The following is a 20,599-nucleotide window of genomic DNA, read 5'->3' on the forward strand; positions in this document are numbered from 1 at the left end:
GATTCTTTAATAGCAAATAGTACAAGTAACTCTCAAAGTGAAATAGAAACAAGAAATGGATCGTAGAGTGAAATGGATATGAGAAATTAGGGCACAAAGTGAGATTTGATAAGAAATTGGCAAAATTGGAGAGTAATAAATGGTGGTGGTGGCAGTAACTAGTAAGGTGAGTTGAGGAGGAGACACTACAACAAATATTTGAATTAACAGCAAAAATTTTACAACAATATTAATTTTGTTGCCTATATAAAGTTAATATACAGTAATAACATGAATAATTGTTGCTAATGTTACATTAAAAAAAATATAGAAACAATAGTTGTTATCATTAAAAAAATTTTATAGCAATAATTGTTGCTATCAATAACTTTTTTTTTGCAACAACCATAATAATTTTGTTGTAAAATACATACGGCCACAATTTTATAGCAGTAACATATTCATATATTATTGTCATAATTTATGATAGCAAATTTTATACATTTGATAATAAAAATCATTGTTAAATCTAACATTTTTTGTAGTGAGAAAGAGTGAAAATGATGAGAGAGAGAGAGAGGTGAGGGCACGAGACGATAAGAGAAAGAGGGGCAAGGTTGTGAGATGGCGAGAGTAAAAGTAAGAATGAGAATTGATTTTAGCTTTTAGGGTTAGGTACAAAGCAAGAGTTTTTATACAACGTCACATTCACGGCAGAATTAATCCATTGCCAGTAGCTTGATTAGCGATTGAAAACAAAATATTTCAGTCGCTAATTGATCTATCGCTGATTCGTCACCAAAAAAAAAAAAAATTCTCTATTTCCCTTGCTAATCCTTCACCATTGGCGATGGAGTTAAATGCATCACTAAAACCCCTATTTTTTTTGGTTAAGGACCTCGTTGTGGACCACGTTCTATCAGCATACAGTTCATAGCCGTGATTTCACCTCTCAGCCAAAAGCCTACACATCAATTATTACCTCATCGCCCCTATATCAATTATGGATATTAAAGTAGATGTTGCTTGTGTTCATGATGGTACTTGTGATGTGGATTCTGTAGCTCGCAACAATAGAGAGGTGATGACACCTGGTGTCTGCAAGCTAAATTCTTACTACTCAGTTCTCATGGCTGAAGCTCAAGCCGTTATTTTTGGCCTTCAGGCAACAAGCGATGCGGGTATATATCTTGTCCATTAATGTGGAAGGAGACTACAAATGCCATATGGAAGCTTTGTTGTTTAGGACACTTAATCCATCTCTTCATTTTTTTTCCAAGTTCGTCTTTTAACTTTGTTCCACGTGTAGTGAAGTAATTAAAGCCCTATTTGGCATTGAGTTTCAAAACCTGAAACTGTTTTTCTGAATAAAAGCTTTATTTTAAATACTGTTGAGAAAAGTAGTTTGAACAGTTATTTTGTTATTTTAATATTCTTATGACTAAAACTGATCAAATTTAATTTTTAATTATTTTTTAACACTCTTTAACTAATATATTTTAAAAAGTAATTTTCTCAACAGCAGTCTCAACAGCAATACTAAACGTGCCCTAAGTTGCTCACTCTTTAGTAAATTTTTCTGTTTTTGTTATTGATACTTGCTTGTGAATGGATGAGCTCCCACCTTATTGCCTTGGTTTCCGTTGCTGATGTTCTTAATTGTCAACTTGGCTAATCTTCTGTAATATCTCCCTTTCCCCTGAAAACATAAAATCAATTAAGATTTAAGACATTATTGTAATTATTTATAAAATTGTAAAATTTTAAGTTGGACCTTCAGACTCAAATGAATAAAGATAATATATTATTATTATTGTTGTTGTTATTATTATTATTTAATAGAGACATAATGGGTTGGTTACAAATGATAGACTATACATCTTGAGATAACTCTTTTATTTTCTTACTATTATGGTGAATAATCTAAAAAAAAAAAAGATAAATGTGAAGACTCAAATTAAAAATATTCACACTGAAATATAGAAAGGCTCGTTTAGGTTATTCCTGATTTATATATTATTATTATTATTATTATTATTATTATTATTATTTTATTAAAAATAAAAAAAAATAAATAATAAAAATAACATCATAAACCACAAGATTTGAGTTGATAATTAAGTAGTGTGAAATTATGGCAGAAAGGCACACATATTTGGAAAAAAGAATTATAATATAGAAAAGATGATAATTGAGGATTGATAAATGATAGTTATGGAAGCGAAGAGTGTGAAAAGAGGAAGCTTACAATTAAGTAAATGGACCGCGTTGATTTACAAGTAAGACGCCACTTTGCTACTTGTCCTCCACGTTTTCTTTGCTTTCTCATTCTCATCTATTATCTTTCTCCACCCTTTCGTTTCAGGAAACTTGCTTCGCTTTCTCACTTTGCCTTTAATACTCTTCATCAGGTTATCAACCGTCCACGCGTTTTCCAAGCATCTGTCTCCCAATCACACTTTAAACCTTTTTCCTACTTGTCTTGTCAAAGTGAATTGTTTTTCTGTTTATTTATTTTTCTCTGGCATAGTTGTAGCCGTGATTTTATCATAATTTGTGATGAAGTATTTATTTTATTAAAAAATTAAAAAATCAAATTGTGACATTTATTTTTTAGTAAAAATTTTATTATAAAAATTTTTATGTTGTAATAATCAACCTTAAATTATCTTGAATTAGTAATTTCTTTATTATTTTAATTATAATTAATAATAAAATTTTTAAGATTCAAATCTCAAATATTAATAAAGAATTTAAGTTAAAAAAAATTTAAATTTATTTTTCTGATATATTAAAATTTCAAAAAATATATCACATAAATAGTTTTAATTTATCACTTAGGTGATTATTGTAATAAATATAATTATTTTAAAAATCAATATTTCTGTTTTTTTGGAGGATGAAAACTCCTAGTCCTTGTCCTCCTAGTCCTTGTTTCGTAAGTACATGGAAACCGATCCACGCGCCTAGTGTACACGCTTGGGAATGAAGGCAGAAGTCTACTCATGATAGTATAAGATTCGAGAATAGTCAAGATACAAGGAAGACTCACACTGGCTCACCCCAAAGGACAATTGCCAGGTCATTGTTCAGCAACGCGTTCACGTAGACGTAACAACTACGGCGGCTAAAATCTACTCATCAACATCCTACTAATTTACACCAACTGCCATCAAATCTCAATTCCTTGAACCACACGAAGCAAAGGGCAAATCTGCCACTTCAAATACGTCACTGCACTAGTCACCGCCATTATCTCGAAAAGGAAATCCTCTATATAAACACACCAACTCCCATTGGAAATCCTCTATATAAACACACCAACTCCCATTTGCTCTTTCCCATCTCCGATTCAAAACATTCACTTTCACATTATTTGCTTAAATTTCTTTTGTTGGTAGGAAATGAAGAGAGGTAGAGAAGAAGCTGCAGGATTTGAGTCAGCCAGGGACATGGTGAATTGCTTGATGCTTCTTTCTAAAGTTGGCCAAACTGAAGCACCCGATGGTCGTTTCTTTACATGCAAGACGTGTAATAGGAAATTCGCATCATTTCAAGCCTTGGGTGGTCACCGTGCAAGTCACAAGAAACCAAAACTCGTTGGAGATGACTTTCTAAAACTACCCAGTTCGCCTCCAAAGCCAAAAACCCATGAGTGCCCCATATGTGGCCTTGAGTTTCCCATCGGACAAGCTCTAGGGGGTCATATGAGGAGGCACAGAGGAGGAAATAACAATATGGGTGATGGATTAGTGACTCGGCCTCTGTTACCGCTGCCAGTTATGAAGAAATCCACAAGTAAGAGAGTTTTCTCTTTGGATTTGAACCTGACGCCAATGGAGAATGACCTGACACTGCAATTGGGCAAGATAGTGAAGACTCCTGTTTTGAATTGTTATATTTAACTAATTATTAGGACTTTGGACATAGAATTTTGTATTAATTAAAGATTTTTTGTATCCCGATTTGTTCATTCATTTCTATACACAAATTAGGGTCTTTTGCAGGTTTTTCTTATTTTTAATCTACGTTAGTTTATAGCTTTCGTTTCTTCTTCTTGTTTGATCTCATAGTTTTGTATTATTTTGCCAACTTGTAGTTGGTTAGATTTGGTATATGGAATTATGGCCACAGGCGGGCAGAATTGATGATTTTGAATTGTGGAATTTAGAGAGGATAGCTTGTTCTTAACGGTTTTGGTTTAGGAGGTTTTTGATTCTGGTTTAGGTTGACGGGAGACATTTTCAATTTCAATTCGGGCTAAGCAGCGGCTAGTTCGATTCAGAATGCTAAACGGGTTGATTTTTTTTTTTTTAACTTATAAATTATTAAAAAAATTTAGAAAAATTTAACAGAATATATCCATCCTAACCAATGATCAGACAGAATACAAAATATTAATAATAAAAGATTAGCATATAATAAAATCACCTTATAAAAAATGAAAATCGATTGAAATTTTCTTAAATATAAAAAATAAAATTATTTTTTACATCAAGATCATTGTGTATTTTTTAATCTCGTGTTGTTTATGTGTGGTCTTGATATCCAACAGTCAATGCATAGAATTTTTTCCTTTGCAATTATTGAAACGGATCCATTTTGTGGAGACGTTCTTATAAAATATTTTGAGACGTATATATTTTTATCATAAAAATATTTCAATTATGAATGGTAATCGATAAAGTTTTTATAGATATTTGATCCGATCAAATTCTAATAGAATAAATTTAAATATTATATAATTGAATTTAAAATAAATTTAAATTTAAAAAAATAATATTTGTAACGAATTTGGGTCGGATTCAAGTTTTTAATATTCAGCATCTATTACACCCGCTTATATGTAGACACTTAATTAAATATAAAATATAAGATTTTTAAATAATATTTATACATTTTATTTTATATAAAATAAAATTTAAATATTTTATAAAATTATTAAAATTTTAAAATATAAACTATTAATAAAAATAATTTTTATATAAATTATTAATTAAAATATATAAAATTAAACATATAAATAATAATAATTAAATTTGAAATAAATTCAAATAATTTTAAATAAATTTTAATCAAATTTTAGACGAGTTTAAATTTTAAAAATATTAATCAAATTCGCATTCTTGTTTGTTGCCATTCCTTTCCAACTCTTTAAGTGAAAATCAATTTTAATTTAAAAATGAAACCAACCATTGTAATTCAATTTTTCATTTCAATTTTGTTTAATATTTTTAAAAAATAAGTTAATTTAATAATAAAAAAAAAACAACTCACTAAAATTTTCTACCCATTCTAGCTATGTTACGTCGTTTTGCCTTTCTTTTTATGCAAAATCTCTAATTTTCTTTGCTCTCTGCCTTTCCCTTTATGATCGCCTCTTCTTCTTTCTCTTTCTCCTTCTTCTTTCTCAGAAAGTGACATGCAAATAAACCTAGGCTTCCTGCAAATAAACCCCTCTCTCATCTCTTTCCTTGACAGTTGACTCCTCGCATTCTTTCTCCCTCTTTGTCCAGTTTCTACTTTGAATCCCAACGCTCAGACTGCTATTACCTTACAGCAACAGAGCACTTGGCACCACCATTCGGCCCTTAACGACAGTCTTTAACAAGAAGTAAGCGCGTTCGTAGTGGGTTTCAAAAAATTATAATCAACAAATTCTAAATTTCAAAATTTTAGCATATTTGTTCATATTCTATTGTTTTGTTATTAAAATTCTTACATAAATCGAGTTTATTATAGACTCAAAATACAAACATACGAAAAGGTGTATAATTTGAGTCTATGATAAAGTGGCCATGCTAAAACGAGTATAAATTAAAAAAAAAATTGAAAAGGACATGCCTTTTCTTTTCAGGAAATTTAAAAAAATTAATGGATTAATTTCTATGCTTTTAAAAAATCAAATTACTAATCTATCACATTTGATTTCTTTTTAACACTTTAATTTTTTTTTTCCTTAATCAAAATAGTCAAAAGTTTAAAATATTATAAAATTTAATAAATAATTTTTATTAAGAAGAATTTTTTTTTCTATGATTTTTTTCGCAAATGTCTTTTCGAGAACTTTTGAAAAGAAAAACAATTTTCCAAGAACTTTTTTCATGACAAAGTTATTTCTTTTAAATAAAATCCTCTTATAAATATGCAAACTCAATTGTAAAACTTTTAAATACTGAAAATTTTTTCTCTTAGAAATTTTTTGAAAAATGTTGTTCATATAAATAGTTTTTTAAAAATATTTTTTTAAAAAAAATAAATTTTTTCTATAAATATTTTTCCCTTTTCTTGCATCAACATTTTTTTTAAAAAACTTTTCCATGAATTTTTTAAATATATATATATATAAGTACTTATTTATTAATTTCACCAAACTGCTAAGGCTAAATAGTAAAATTAACAGTAATAGTATTTTTTATGTGCATTTAATTAAAAAAATTATTTTAAAAGAAAAGACCAACTTAAGAGTGCATGTTAGAAATCCTACATCCAAATAATATAAAGTAAAAGAATAATATATAAATAGTTAATTGTAATATTAAATTAATTAATTTATATAAAATAATTTGATCACTTATAGAAATTTAAATTAAAATGATTTAAAATGTAATTTGATCAACATTCTCTTTGAATTTAACAGTAAAAGTAACAAATGGAACAAAGTGTGAGGAGGCATGTTGCTTTAGTAGAAGCAAGAGATGATTCAGATTCTAATTCAATTGAATAAATTTTTTTTTTTTTTTTTTTTTTTTTTTGCAAATTGAAATATGAGCTGTGAAGTGAATGGTATATTATTAGCAGGGCAGAGCTCCACAAAGTGAGATCTTTCTAATGCCATGCTGCACTGGGGAGCCTTCAAGTTACAGCCTACACAGCCAAAGGGTGCTTGCAGGAAGCTAGGCTTGTTGAGTGCAAGAATTTGCTCCTGGGGTAGGTAGAGTCAACCTAGGATAATGCCCTCCCAGAAGATGCTTCTAATTGGACTTTGTAAGGAATCCCATTTTCAATGTGCTTTTCACCTGGCATCCAGCTGTCTACTTCTCATACCTTCACAATCCCTCAAATTCGGTATTGCTAGGAACATAACATTCCTAGCTAAATCTCCCTATAAATACCCACCAAATTGAAACATCTCTGCATGTCAAAAGAAACAAAGAAAAAAAAAGCAGTAAGATTCTTCAATGGCTGCCTATCCTTCTCAACCAAAACCTTTAGCTCTAGCTCTGCTCCTGATGGCATCCCTTGTGGTAGCTGTTGCTGGAAAGTTTAACCAGGATGTTGATATCACATGGGGAGATGGGCGTGGTAAAGCATTCGACAATGGCAATCTCATTGCACTTTCTCTTGACAAAGCCTCTGGTTCAGGTTTCCAATCCAAGAATCAGTATCTCTTTGGCAAGTTCGACATGCAACTCAAGCTTGTCCCTGGCAACTCTGCAGGCACTGTCACAACCTTCTATGTGAGTACTCTTGATATTCTGGTGTTTAAAAGTTTGTGTATGTATATATATAATCCTAAGACAAGGAAATTTGCATCTTGCAGTTCCACTCACAAGGGTCTACTTGGGATGAGATAGATTTTGAGTTCTTGGGGAACCTGAGCGGTGACCCTTTTATTGTCCACACTAATGTCTACACTCAAGGAAAAGGCAACAGAGAGCAACAATTCTACCTCTGGTTTGATCCAACAGCTGATTTTCATACCTATTCAATCCTCTGGGATCCAGTGCATATCGTGTAAGTGCATATGCCAATGCACACCAACCCATCTTTCGTTGTCATTGGACTAATAAGCCAGTGTTAACTTGCTATGTTTTTGTCATTATACAGATTCTATATTGATGGTAGACCAATTAGAGAATTCAAGAACATGGAATCAAATGGTGTCCCCTACCCAAAAAGCCAACCAATGAGGATGTATGCAAGTTTATGGAATGCAGATGACTGGGCTACAAGAGGTGGGCTTGTGAAGACAGATTGGACACAAGCACCCTTCACTGCCTCCTTCAGAAACTTCAAAACCAAAGCTTGTATTTGGTCTAAAGGAGCACCTTCTTGCAGTAACTCCACTAATAACCAATGGTTCTCACAAGAGCTTGATTCCATAAGTCACAAGCAGCTAAAATGGGTTCAGAAAAATTATATGATCTACAACTACTGTAAAGACACTAAGAGATTCTCTCAGGGCCTTCCTCAGGAATGCACTGTCATCAACAAGAATTAGGAATTCAGGACTTGGATATATGGATCAATGGCTCCAGAGTTTTGTTTGTTCTAGTAACTTTGATTCTACATTCTTTATCTGACAAGATTGTACCAATAATACGAGGAAAAGATTTTCTTGCAGTCCATGATGTATGTAAATAAATTTCCATAAATAAAAATGTTTTGTTGGTGTGTTCTCTTTACTGGATATCCAGGCGAATTTGGCTAAAACTAGTTATTACAAATTCAAAACATAATATGTATGATAAAGCTCATTTTTTTTTTTCAAATAACTTTGTAAAACTCTCTTTCTCTATATATACACTAAATTTAAAACTACAAAATAAAATTAATAACATTAAAATATTTTTACAATGCTATAAATGAAGATAATAAAGTCCGAATAAATTTAATAATATTAAATAAAATCCAAATGTTCATAGTCAAATTTTTTTTTTTTAATTCAACATCAAAAATTATATGTGAGATTTGTTATTGGAGTCATGATCGAAGAGAGAACCCCTTTTTTTTTTTCCTATGTGATTGAATTGTAAGTGAGAAATATACAATATGAGTAATTGATCTGTCTAGTTACTGGAGTAGAAGTTGTTTTATTTAAAATTATCTATCATTTTGAAAAAATTAAGAAGTGTTATTTTTTTTTTAATTTTACCCTTATTTCTACTGAACACAATAATTATTTATGTAATTTTCTAGAACTATCTTATCGTTTCTTCCTCTCTTTTAATTAGATAAGATAAATGGTTGTTATCCCTTGAAGCAACCCAACAGGGGATGAACAAGGGTAGGAACAATGATGAATGCACAAAAGATTTGCAGAGGTTCAGCTTTTCAAACATACATATGCACTATCCTCTAGGCTCTTCTCGAGTTTACCCCACTATAAATCTTTTTTGAGATAATTAAACCTCTTACAATTCCTTAAGAGTAACCAATGCTCTCTTACAAGCATGTTAACACTCAAAGAGCTATTAATGCTCTACCATCACTCCCAACAGTAAGAAACAGTTTAAAGCACTCAACAACCTCATTCTGAACACAAGAAAAATTACAACTGAAACAAAATTTCAAAGAATTAAATGTTTTGGCTCAAGTTCTAAGAAGAGAAAGCGTAAGAGTATAGGTAGGACATAATAAAAGTTCAATAAATGGTTGTTGTAAAAATGAGTGTTAAAGGTGTATTACAAGCAAAAATAATTGTTCAAACCACTTGAATAACTGTTATAACAACTTCTGAAATACCGAGTTCAAAATCTGAACCTTCAGAAAAATGGATTTTGGAAATTTGAACTTTGATTCAAGTTAGCTGTGGCAATTCTTTCAAACTTACTTTTGGAATCCGAGAGTGCTTCGAAACCTGAGTTCAAGAATCTTTACAAAAATAATAACTTAAATAAAAAAAAAAAATCAGATTTTTAATCCATTTTAACTGTTAAAAAATATTCAACAAACTTCTCAACTAAATAATATTTTCAAAACAATTTTCATCCTAAATCATGTAAAATTTTAGTTTAAGTCTTATGATCATTAATTTTTGAAATCAAAGGTAAAATTAAAAACTTTGAAGTATAAGACTTTAGACTCAAGCCAACAATTAATCAAATGAGAATTAAATATAAATAAAATGAAAATTTACATTGTCGGTTTTTGCCTTAATTTTGCTTCAATTTCTTGCTTTGACTTCCTCTTGTTTTGATGCAATTTAACATATTTAAAATGGAGACCTGCAAACTCGTCACAAACACTTTTTAAAATAATTAGTAACACATTAATTATTTATTATTATTAAAATATGAGTTAACACACTTAAGTCCAATAATGATAATTTACTCAAATTAAAGAATATTTTTTTATAATTTAAGTATTTTAATTATTTTTTTAATCACTATACAAAAACGTTAAATGATAGATAAAAATGAATGAAGGGAGTATAACACTTGTAAACAAGCATGATCCATGTTAAGGCTAAGGTCTACATTGACCCCTTAAAATTTTAACTTTTTGGGAGTGTAATGATAATTTTTCAAAGAAATTAATATTTTTTACTACTCTTAACAAATTATGATGGAACTATAAACTCTTCAAATATTTTAAAAAATTTTAAGAATTTATCAATAATTTTATTTAAAAAATTAAATTATTTATTAAAGGAATGATACCATTAATGAAATATAAATCTCCTTGCCAACGAAAAAAATCCGAACAATCATTGTTTGTTGACTTCTTTTCCATTAATTATATTTTACCATATTTTTCTTTTAATAAATCTATAATTATTAATTTTTATTCTTTAAATTTATATTATTGGACAAGATTATTAAATAAAAAGCTCTTATAATTTTTCTTTTTTCATAATTTCATTGCTATTATTTAAATCTCTCTCTTATTAAAATTTCTTTATGAATAGGTTAAGAAAAATAACATTTCTTTAGTAATATTAGAAGTTAAAATCATATTATTTATTTTATTTAATCTATAATGTTAATTGAATTTACTTTTTATAATTGTTTTGAAGAAATTATATTTGAAATAAATTGGACAAACTTTTTTCTTTTAACAATTGGATAAGCTCTTTTAATTTTAGGCCATTTATATATTTTAAGTATAGTAATTTATAATATTAAACATCTATTATATTTTTTCAATTAATAGCAATTTCATTTTATTTTTAGCAAGCTAATTTTATTTTAAAAAATTAAATTATTTATTTTTATTACTATATTCATTAAATGTTTTAATTTTATAGTTATTCAACGATTCTACTAACCAACTAGTATAGAATATAATTAATTAACAAATTATATTTGTAAATTAGATTTTCTGTAACACCCCTAATTTTTAAATTTATTATTTTGTGGAAAAATATTAATATTTTATTTTATTTAAATTTTAAGAAATTATTTGAAATTTTTCAGATTTTACAAATCAGGTTCAATTTTCCGAAATTATAAAATTTTGATAATTTTTAAAAATTAATTTAAAGACCACGTGGCAAAACTAAAAATATATTTGGATTCAACGAAATTTTTTGAGTTTTTTAGAATTTTTTCGAAATTTTTAGGCCTCGTTTTCGATCCCAATGCAGAGTAAAAATACAAAAATTTTGTATCTTGAATCGGACCGATCGAATCGAACTGGATCAAATGTAACACCCCTGATTTTTTTATATATTATTATTGGGCTTCGTGTAGGTATCCTCAATTCGCGGAAATTCGACTGTTGTCCAGATCTGTGAATATCCGGCCAGACAGACCAGCTACCGGAAAAGTCTCCGAATTGGATCGAGGTTTTGGCTACCCCACCATTGTCATGCATCCCGAGCGCGTTCCCGAAGTCGGAATCGGCAAAGGTAAACCCGAACCTTGCTTTTTCGTAATTTTCTAGTGCTTAAATCCATAAAATATTCGTGGTAGCTTAGAAAATTACGATTCTTTTTGCAATAGCTTAGTAATATTTCTAAGGACTGCGGGGCAGAGTTTTATAATTTTTAGAGCTTATTTGAGCAGTTTTTGCAAAAATGATCAATTATAAGGACTAAATTGAAATTTTACATATTGTGTGATGTGATTGAGTTGTGGACATATGGATTGTGAATATAGAAGTGTGTTTTGAGCCCTTTTGCAGGTTGGGTAGGTCCTAGGTATAGGGGAGACTCTGCCGGATTTTCGGCACGACTTAGGACGTATTGGTCTTTTTCTTTGTTTGTATTGAGTCAAATTTATTAAATGATTGTAATAAAATTGTCAGGTGAGCCGGGACAACCTTCTTCCTCCGCCCAGCCGCCACAGTGATTGTCGTCAAGTCTGTGAGTAAAATATTAATTTTAATTGTAATTTCACTATTATTGTATGTTCAAGCATGCCCATGCATCACTTATATGCATATATTTATGTAGTTAAACTCTAGGCACAAATTATGTTGCATTGATAAATGTTAAAGTGCCATGATGTTGTTGTGGTAATTTGGAGCAGTGTGCGTGCGTTGGCGTGCGTGTGATGTGGTGTGGACTATGGATAGGACGGGTAGTCACGGCTTGAGTTCTTCGCTGGGACCCGATCCTTCGAGGGGTAGTCACGGCTTGAGTTCTTCGCTGGGACCCTCGATTTGGCTTATTAAGCGAAAGTCCGGCTTGAGTTCTTGGCACCAGTTGGATTTAAGAGAGTCGTATAGGGATCAGCTCCCATATGTTATGATTGATGCTACAGGGTGCGTGAGTGCTCCAAATTACCTTTTTGATGTTATGATGTGAAAATGATGTGGATGTTGCATTTCACTCTACAGGGTGCATTAGTTTTAGATAGTTATAGAGATTATGGTTAAAATTGATATTTTACTCTCTGAGTCGAACGCTCACTCCTGTTCAATATTTTTTCATGCTACAGGAGGATTTTATTTTGGTTAACCTGCTTTTCTCCTTCGCAGGTTGTTTATCAATATTTGTGTAATTTTATTTACTCCTAGAATTTCCGCATGTGTTAGAAGTATTTATTTGATTATGGTCTGTAATATTATTATCATGTTGGACCTGTAAACTTAATATGCTATGCATGTTTGATGGATTGGATGAGGGAGCTAAGCTCCCATTTATTATTATGTTGATGAGTATGTGGAGGGTGAGCTGAGCTCCCCAATTGACTGTATATTGTGTTTACAGGTCGGGTGAGTCGAAAACTCTCCGTTGGAAAGTCCATTTTATGGCCGGACTCTGTCCGTTTGTTTTCTTGAAATTGGGCCCTAATGGGCCTTGGAGTTGGGTTAATGAACAGTTAGGCTTACTACGGGCCTCGGGGGCTTTAGGCTGGCCCAGGTCCTAGTGCCGGTCCGGCCCATAGGTTGGGTCGTGACAAGATCGGACCAGTCGAATCAGACCGACCTTCTTCTCCTTTTTCTCCTCCCCCGCGCATTCCCGTCGCTCTTCCTCTCTCTCCCGTTTTCTCTCTCCTCCCTCCTCCCCAAGACGCACCGCGCCGCCGCCTCCCCACCTTGCCGGCTAGCCGCCCTAGCCCTTCCCCACCGATGGCCGGAGCTCCAAACGGTCGGAAAACGTGCGCAAACTCCTCCCCTGTGAGCGCGCGCGATGCCTCACTTTCCCTGTCAAAATCCAGCCGATCTGGCCACCAATCGAACCAGGTCTTGTGTCAAACTTCATCTACACCTCGAGAATTTTCCATAGACGCTAAGAACACCAAAATCTATCGAGTGGTTTGTCCAATTTTTGTCCGGAAAGTTTGACCCCATTTTGACTTTTAGGCTAGATTTCTCGCAAATCGTGAACCCCACGAAAAAACCGAGAGTACTGAAACGCTCCACTCATCAAGAGTTTTGCGGCAATATAAATTTCAAAATTTTCCGACACCATTTTTTGATGGGTCTCATGAAATTTCGTAGTGTTTTTCCGAGCACTAAATGAGCTTAGAAAATTTCATAAAAATTATGTACTAACCCCCGTATTGTGGGCTTTGTATAGGTACCTTCAATTCGAGGAAATTCGACGGTTGCCCAGGTCTGTGAATTTCCGGTCAGACAGGCAAGCTACGAAAAAAGTCTTGGAATTGGGTCGAGATTTTGGCTACCCCACCATTGTCAGATGTCCCGAGCGCGTCCCAGGAGTCGGAATCGGCATAGGTAAACCCGAACCTTACTTTTTCTTAATTTTTTAGTGCTTAAATGGGATTAAAAATCCATAAAATATTTGTGGTAGTTTAGAAAATTTTAATTCATTTTGCATTAGCTTAGTAATGATGCTAAGGACCGCGGGACAAAGTTTTATAATTTTTAGAACTCATTTGGGTAGTTTTTGTGAAAGGGTTAAATTATGAGGATTAAACTATAATTTTACAAATTATGATGGATGACTGTTCGAATGGGCCCACGAGGGGCTATGTGATGTGATTCAGTTGTGGGTATATGGTTTGTGGATATAGAAGTGTGTTTTAAGCCTTTTTGCAGGTTGGGTAGGTCCTAGGTATATGAGAGACTCTACTAGATTTTCGGCACGATTTAGGACATCTTTGTTCTTTTTCTTAGCTTGTATTGAGTCAAATGTATTAAATAATTATAATAAAAATTGTCAGGTGATCCGGGACAGCCTTCCTCCTCCGCCCAGCCGCCACAGTGACTTTGGTTGAGTATGTGAGTAAAATATTAATTTTAATTGTAATTTCGATATTATTATATGTTCAAGCATGTCCATGCATCACTTATATGTATGTATCTATATAGTTAAACACTAGGCACGTTTTACATTACATTTATAAATGTTGAAGTGTCATGGATGTTGTTTGTGGTGATTTAGAGCAGTGTGTGTGTGTTGGCGTGCGTGTGGTATAGTGTTGGATATGGACAGGACGGCTAGACACGGCTTGAGATCTTCGCTGGGACCCAGTCCTTCAGGGTAGACACGGCTTGAGTTCTTCGCTGGGACCCCGTATTGGTTTATTAAGTGAAAGTCCGACTTAAGATCTTCGCTGGCAGAGGTTGGATTAAGAGGGCTGTATAGGGAATCAGCTCCCATATATGTATTGTTTGACAGTGTTGGGTGTGTGAGTGCTTCAAATTGCCTTTTTGATATAATTTGTATGAAATTTATGACGATATTACATTTCACTCCACATGGTGCATTAGCTTTAGATAGCTATAGAGATTATGGTTAAAATTGATATTTTACTCTCTGAGTCGAACGCTCACTTCTGTTCATTATTTTTCTAGACTACAGGAGGATTATTGTTATGGTTAACCTGCTTTTCTTCTTCGCAGGTCATCTATTAATGTCTATAATATTTGTATAATTCTGTTAACTCCTAGAATTTTTGCATGTGTTAGAAATATTTATTTGATTTGGGTCTGTAATATATTTGTCTTGTTGGACCTGTAAACTTATTATATGCATGTATGTTGGACTGGATGAGGGAGCTGAGCTCCCATTGGACTTTATGTTATTATGAGTATGTGGAGAGTGAGCTGAGCTCCTCAAATGACTATATATTGTGTTTACAGGTCGGGTGAGTCAAAAACTCCCCGTTAAAAAGGTCTATTTTATGACTGGACTCTGTTCGATTGAATTCTTGAAATTGAGTCCAAATGGACCTTAGAGTTGGGTTGAGGAATAGTTAAGCTTACTACGGGTCTCGAGAGCTTTAGGTTAGCCCAGGTCCTAGTGCCGGTCGAGCCCATATGTTGGGTCGTGACATTTTCTAAGTTAAATTTTTGTTTCTGCCACTGATAAAACATGTCTTTTTTTTTATAAATAAATAAAATACATACACACATATTAATAATAAAAACAAATCACTATTAAAGTTATGATAATTTTAATAAAATCTTTACTTCTATGTAATTCATTTATAATTCATATATGAAGTAAGATTTGAATGACTTGATATGGCTTTTTCACCAACTTTATATATAAAATATCTGTTTAAAATTGAATTTAAAAAAGTCAAAATTACTTTTTTAAATAAAAATATTATTTTAAATAGTATTAAAAAAAATTTTAAAAATTTATTTTATTATTTTAATATTTTTATATTTAAAATTTATCAAATATAATTTTAAATTATTTTTTAATACACTCTTATTAATATATATAAAAAAATAATTTTTTAATAATAATTTTAACAATAATACAAAGCATGCGTAAAGTTATTCATAAACAGCAAGAGAAACTTCTTATTATTCGACAAAAATAGCCTTTGTCCATTCCTTGATTCAAAGTTTCAAACTCACAATGCACAAGCTTCGAGGATTGAAAGCTCATGTACTCTTTATTTTTCTCGCGAGTGAAAAACTGAAAAATTATGGGCTGGATATATTTTTTTTTATTAAAGTGAGAAACAAATTGATGGATAGAGAGCTACTAGTGAACTTTCAAAGGTGCATGGTGGTTGATTTTTTTTTTTATCCAAATAAATTGTAAGTAGAAAATTGCCCATCTCACTATGAGTTGCTAAATTGTTGTATATATAAATCAATAATTATATATTTTGAAAGCAAATTATTTTATTTTGAAATTAGAATGATTAAAATTAGTTAATTTGATTTCCATCAAAATTATATGTTTTTAAAGAAATAAAAATTAAAAAAAATTAACAGTTATATTTAATCAACAGTAAGAGTTGATAGTCCGATTTTAATATTCAGAGTAACTATTAGAATTTGAAATCAAATCTAAATCAATAATTACATTTTTTTTTATATTTATATTTTCAATTTTTTAAATTTCAACTCAATTTAATCCATTCATTTAACTCAAATTAAATGAAAATTTTTTATTTAATATAATAAAATATGTATTTTTTATTTAACTATATTTATTAATAAATGATAATATTTCTTTTATATTTTTATTATCATAATTCACAAAATAATAATTTTAAATTAATTTTTATTTAAAATTAAGCTTATAATAAATATGTAATTTTACTAGTTAATTAATTAATTATAAAAACGTGATAAAACTTATAAACCACTTAAATGAAAAATCCATGAAACCATGCCCCCACGGAAGGGGAGGGTGAAGAAGGATGTGCGCTCCTTAGATCTTTACCAAAACCGTGAACGGTCTAGATACGTCATCAGTTGGACACGTGTGTGGTTGCGATACATGTAACCGTGATTTCTGATCGTGCGGCTTTGCCCCATTTTTATATTCCTTTTCAAGGGAAAAAATCGAGTGCTCCTCACACAATATCCCAACTGTTTTCTCGCTCAATTTTCGCCGTTGGTGCCGCTCGACTGATAAATTCACCGCTCTACTCACGGCTACCGGTGATCCTCTCAGTTTATCGGTCATCAGAAAAGGTAAGGCTAATCCTTTTACCTTTTAGTCTTCATGTCTAGGGTTAAATTTCGCGTTTTTTAACCTCTTGCATTCTGCAACTCGAAATAACTTGGAATTGTAAAGAATTTTAAGCTGCTTTTTTTAGAAAAAGAAGTTTTTGTAAGGTTAATTTCCGATGGTTTCGATCTTAGGGCTTAGTTTGACTGCAATTCTTGGAAATTCAGATATATTTTGTTTTGGTTAAAATTAAGTTGTTCTTATTATTTGTGTAATCTGCTAATGCAGCAGGTAGTGTTTGAAGATCACTACTATCATATAGAGGAATAGAAACTGTGGAGAATAAAAATGGTACGTTATAGATTGTTCTTTGAAGCTTTTTCCAGATACACTTTTTTTTTCTGGGGTCCACTTTTCTTATTTAAAACTATGCGTTGAGGATTATTATTATGCACTTTCCTGAGTAATTTTCAGTGAAAATGTGTCTTGTGTATATGTTTGCTGTTGATTGTGTTATATTTACTGAGCTACTGGTGTAGAAATTTGGAGCTTCTTTTTAATTTTCAAAGGGATCGTTAGTATGATCAAATGTTTGACTAGGTTCCTAAATTTATATTTCCTTGGAAAGATGGCATATATGAATTTTGGGAATCAGTCCATGATTTAGTTGAATTTTCATCTTGCTGGCGTTATAGTTTGAGTTCACACCTAGTTAGATTTACGCTTTCCAGATTGTTGTGGGTGAACTTTTAATGCTTTGACTTATCATGGTTATAGAATTTGGCTGCTTGAGATTGAGGTTTTGCTGTAGCATAATGTTTTAAAATGGTCATCTGTATTCATATGGATGCGTTAATAAAATTTACAATTTGAGAAAGCTTGTTAGTTTTAGGAGATATTGGAATAATAATTTACCGACATCATAGAAATGTTAGTCATGGAGGAAGATGAATTTTTCTTGTTCTTTTTTCTTTCTTTATTTTTTTTGGTGGGATGCATAGTGCATTTGGTTACCCTTTTTATCCTGTTGAGGAATTGTTTCATTTTTTTCTTTTTCTTTTTCCACTTATGAAAAAAAGGCCTCCTCATGTCCTTGTGAAGTTTTATTTGTGTATCTGCATATCCCTTTGCACCAATGTTTGATGGAAGCAACATCTGATTTAATTTCTTGCAGTCTTTTCAGAATAAGGGTTTGTGGATGGCAAAGGGTGCTGATGGAGATCCCCCATTTGATAGTCCTTCAAGAATTGAACCTAAACGATCTCATCAGTGGTTTGTAAATGCAGCTGAACCTGAGCTGTTCCCAAACAAGAAGCAAGCACGGCAAACACCAAACAGCACATCAAGTTCGCAAATTTCCTGTGCAAATATTTCTTCTTTGGACAACCCCTCTGGTTTTCAGTCAGTTCCAAATCAATTTATTTACCATTTGTTTGGACCTGAAACAGCAAGATCTGTCGATTTTTCTGAAAGAACCATGTGTCCTGTAACAGATGACTCAAATGCATCTGTTAGTCTGTCTATATCTCACACTTTGGAAGATCCGGAAGCCTGTCTTAGTTGCAATGGTTTTAGAAAAGTTAAAGTCAATCAAGTTAAGGATTCTAACAATGGTGTGCATGATCCTAAGGGGCACAGTTTTATCAATGAGAGTAACAGTGATATCTCTACAGGTCATGCCTTTAATAGGGAAAATGAAAATAGTTTTATATCAATGGGGCAGGCCTATGATAAGGAGCACGGCAATGTTACTCTAATGGGTCACAGCTACAATAGAGATGCCCATATTGTATCAACATGTACTGCATATATAAAAGGAGATGACAATTCCATGCCAGATGACAATTCCATTCCTATAAGTGAAACCTACAATAAAGAAGATGCCAATATGATTTCTTTCGGGGGATTTCATAATGCACGTGGTATTATACCTGTTGGCAGGCCCATCAGCAGTTATGAACAGTCCTACAATCAATCCTTAGTTCAAACACCTGAAGCAATTCATGAAAAAGAGTTGGATATGTCAAATGCCAATGCAGCTGCTAGTAACACCCAAGTAGCTAAGTCAAAACCTGAATCTGTTTCCAGGAACAAACAAGAAGTCAAAACTACTCGAAGAGAAGCTCCAAACAGCTTTCCTTCAAATGTCAGAAGTTTGATTTCAACTGGTATGCTGGATGGGGTCCCTGTAAAGTATGTTTCTTTGTCGAGGGAGGTAAGTACCCTTTTGTATTTTTTTTTTCTCATTTTGCCATTTATTCGTTTGTCTGAATTTTTTATTTACTGACATTATGTGCTGAATGTAATAAGGAGCTTCGTGGCATTATAAAAGGTTCTGGGTATCTCTGTAGTTGTCAATCATGTAATTCCTCCAAGGTGATCCACTCTTTCGCTCTTAGCTTTACCTTAGATAAACTCTTTGGACTTATCTGATCCAATTGATGATTTGTGCACTAGGTGCTCAATGCATATGAGTTTGAACGCCATGCTGGTTGCAAGACTAAGCATCCAAACAATCATATATACTTTGATAATGGAAAGACTATTTATCAGATTGTACAAGAATTGAGGAGCACTCCTGAAAGCATGTTATTTGATGTAATTCAAACTGTTTTTGGAGCACCTATCAATCAGAAATCCTTCCGCACATGGAAAGGTAATGAGCTGTTTTCTTCTATATGATTTGAATTATTTGGGATTTGGGCACTCACTCAACATGCATAGAAGCATATGTTTGTAAAGGCCATTTTGCAGTTATGGTAAAGTCATTAGCACGTTTCTGAGAGGAGAATTATGGTAGCAACCATGTTCTTCAACATTTTTTCATGAGCAGCATCAAACTTATTAATTTCTTACAAGTGCCTTTGCACTAGATTCTTTATTTATTTATTATTTATTTTAGAGGAAAGGGGAGTGTTTAGAAGCTTAAACCTTTTTGCCATTTGCTAAGTCTTTATAGCACCTGTGCCTCGACTCCCTGTCATATTTTTCTCATTTTTCTTCTCAGAATCATTTCAAGCAGCAACACGTGAGCTTCAGCGTATCTATGGAAAGGAGGAATTAAATTTGTAAAAGGAAAATTTTATTTGAAATGTACTATAGAATAGCCTCTTTCATGTGCATAGAAACAAGTATGACTTAAAAAATTATGTGTGTTGTAGAGAGTGCTATTTGGGACAGGCCAAATGGTGCTTTTTGTTAATATGATGTAGTTCATGTACAACTTAAGTGTTCTGATAGTCAGTAATTGAGATGCTTTAGTATATAGCAAAGAAAACCACAGAAGATGAAGGTATGTTCTAATTGCTATGTAAATCGTTTGACGAAATTGCTGCCAGCAATCTAACATGTAAAGTTTATTTTGGCTACCTTATGTTTTTTTCTGGTAAATGGGTTGAAGTTGATTCCTTCGGACGCCCACGAATGACAACAGAAAAACATGAACCGCGTACTGTTGTCGGACCATGTTATTTTTCATAGCTTTACCTAATTACATGCTTATCGTGAACAGGGAATTAGGCCCTTTTTGGTTTAGCATGTTCCTCAAATTTGAACTAACTAATGAAACTTGAATTAGAGCTAATTATAGACTCGAGATGAGAATTTCTTTGCGCTTTT

The 20,599-nt window shown here is 32.1% G+C and overlaps 3 protein-coding genes and 1 long non-coding RNA gene across 8 annotated transcripts in view; all 4 read left to right on the plus strand.

Annotated features, from left to right (window-relative positions):
* The first annotated feature begins 3,182 nt into the window (after positions 1-3,182).
* On the plus strand, positions 3,183-4,137 carry LOC110636506 (zinc finger protein ZAT12). The gene has a single exon (XM_021786236.2). The coding sequence runs from the start codon at positions 3,384-3,386 to the stop codon at positions 3,882-3,884; it is 501 nt and encodes a 166-aa protein (XP_021641928.2). The 5' UTR covers positions 3,183-3,383; the 3' UTR covers positions 3,885-4,137.
* A 2,986-nt stretch (positions 4,138-7,123) lies between these two features.
* Positions 7,124-8,387, plus strand: LOC110636505 (xyloglucan endotransglucosylase/hydrolase protein 22). The gene is made up of 3 exons (XM_021786234.2): positions 7,124-7,439; positions 7,523-7,716; positions 7,810-8,387. The coding sequence occupies exons 1-3, from the start codon at positions 7,161-7,163 to the stop codon at positions 8,201-8,203; spliced, it is 867 nt and encodes a 288-aa protein (XP_021641926.2). The 5' UTR covers positions 7,124-7,160; the 3' UTR covers positions 8,204-8,387.
* Positions 8,388-11,407: 3,020 nt separating this feature from the next.
* Positions 11,408-20,599, plus strand: part of LOC131178431 (uncharacterized) — a 31,532-nt gene continuing 22,340 nt past the window's right edge. The window contains exons 1-2 of the long non-coding RNA XR_009147415.1: positions 11,408-11,554; positions 11,953-12,010. This is a non-coding gene — a long non-coding RNA (uncharacterized LOC131178431). The remainder of the gene's footprint in view (positions 11,555-11,952; positions 12,011-20,599) is intronic.
* Positions 16,836-20,349, plus strand: LOC110636519 (uncharacterized). Of its 5 annotated transcripts, none has more exons than XM_021786254.2 (6): positions 16,836-17,004; positions 17,270-17,332; positions 18,156-19,196; positions 19,295-19,357; positions 19,439-19,637; positions 19,989-20,349. In XM_021786254.2, exons 2-6 carry the CDS (start codon positions 17,330-17,332, stop codon positions 20,051-20,053), a joined length of 1,371 nt encoding a protein of 456 aa, XP_021641946.1. In that variant the 5' UTR covers positions 16,836-17,004; positions 17,270-17,329; the 3' UTR covers positions 20,054-20,349. The 5 variants fall into 5 exon arrangements, with proteins under 5 accessions (XP_021641946.1, XP_021641947.1, XP_021641944.1 ...); XM_021786255.2 differs by having other exon boundaries at positions 18,165-19,196; positions 19,292-19,357; XM_021786252.2 differs by having other exon boundaries at positions 16,837-17,004; positions 19,292-19,357.

Source organism: Hevea brasiliensis, chromosome 1 (assembly GCF_030052815.1).
Source record: "Hevea brasiliensis isolate MT/VB/25A 57/8 chromosome 1, ASM3005281v1, whole genome shotgun sequence".
NCBI classification, from domain to species: domain Eukaryota; kingdom Viridiplantae; phylum Streptophyta; class Magnoliopsida; order Malpighiales; family Euphorbiaceae; genus Hevea; species Hevea brasiliensis.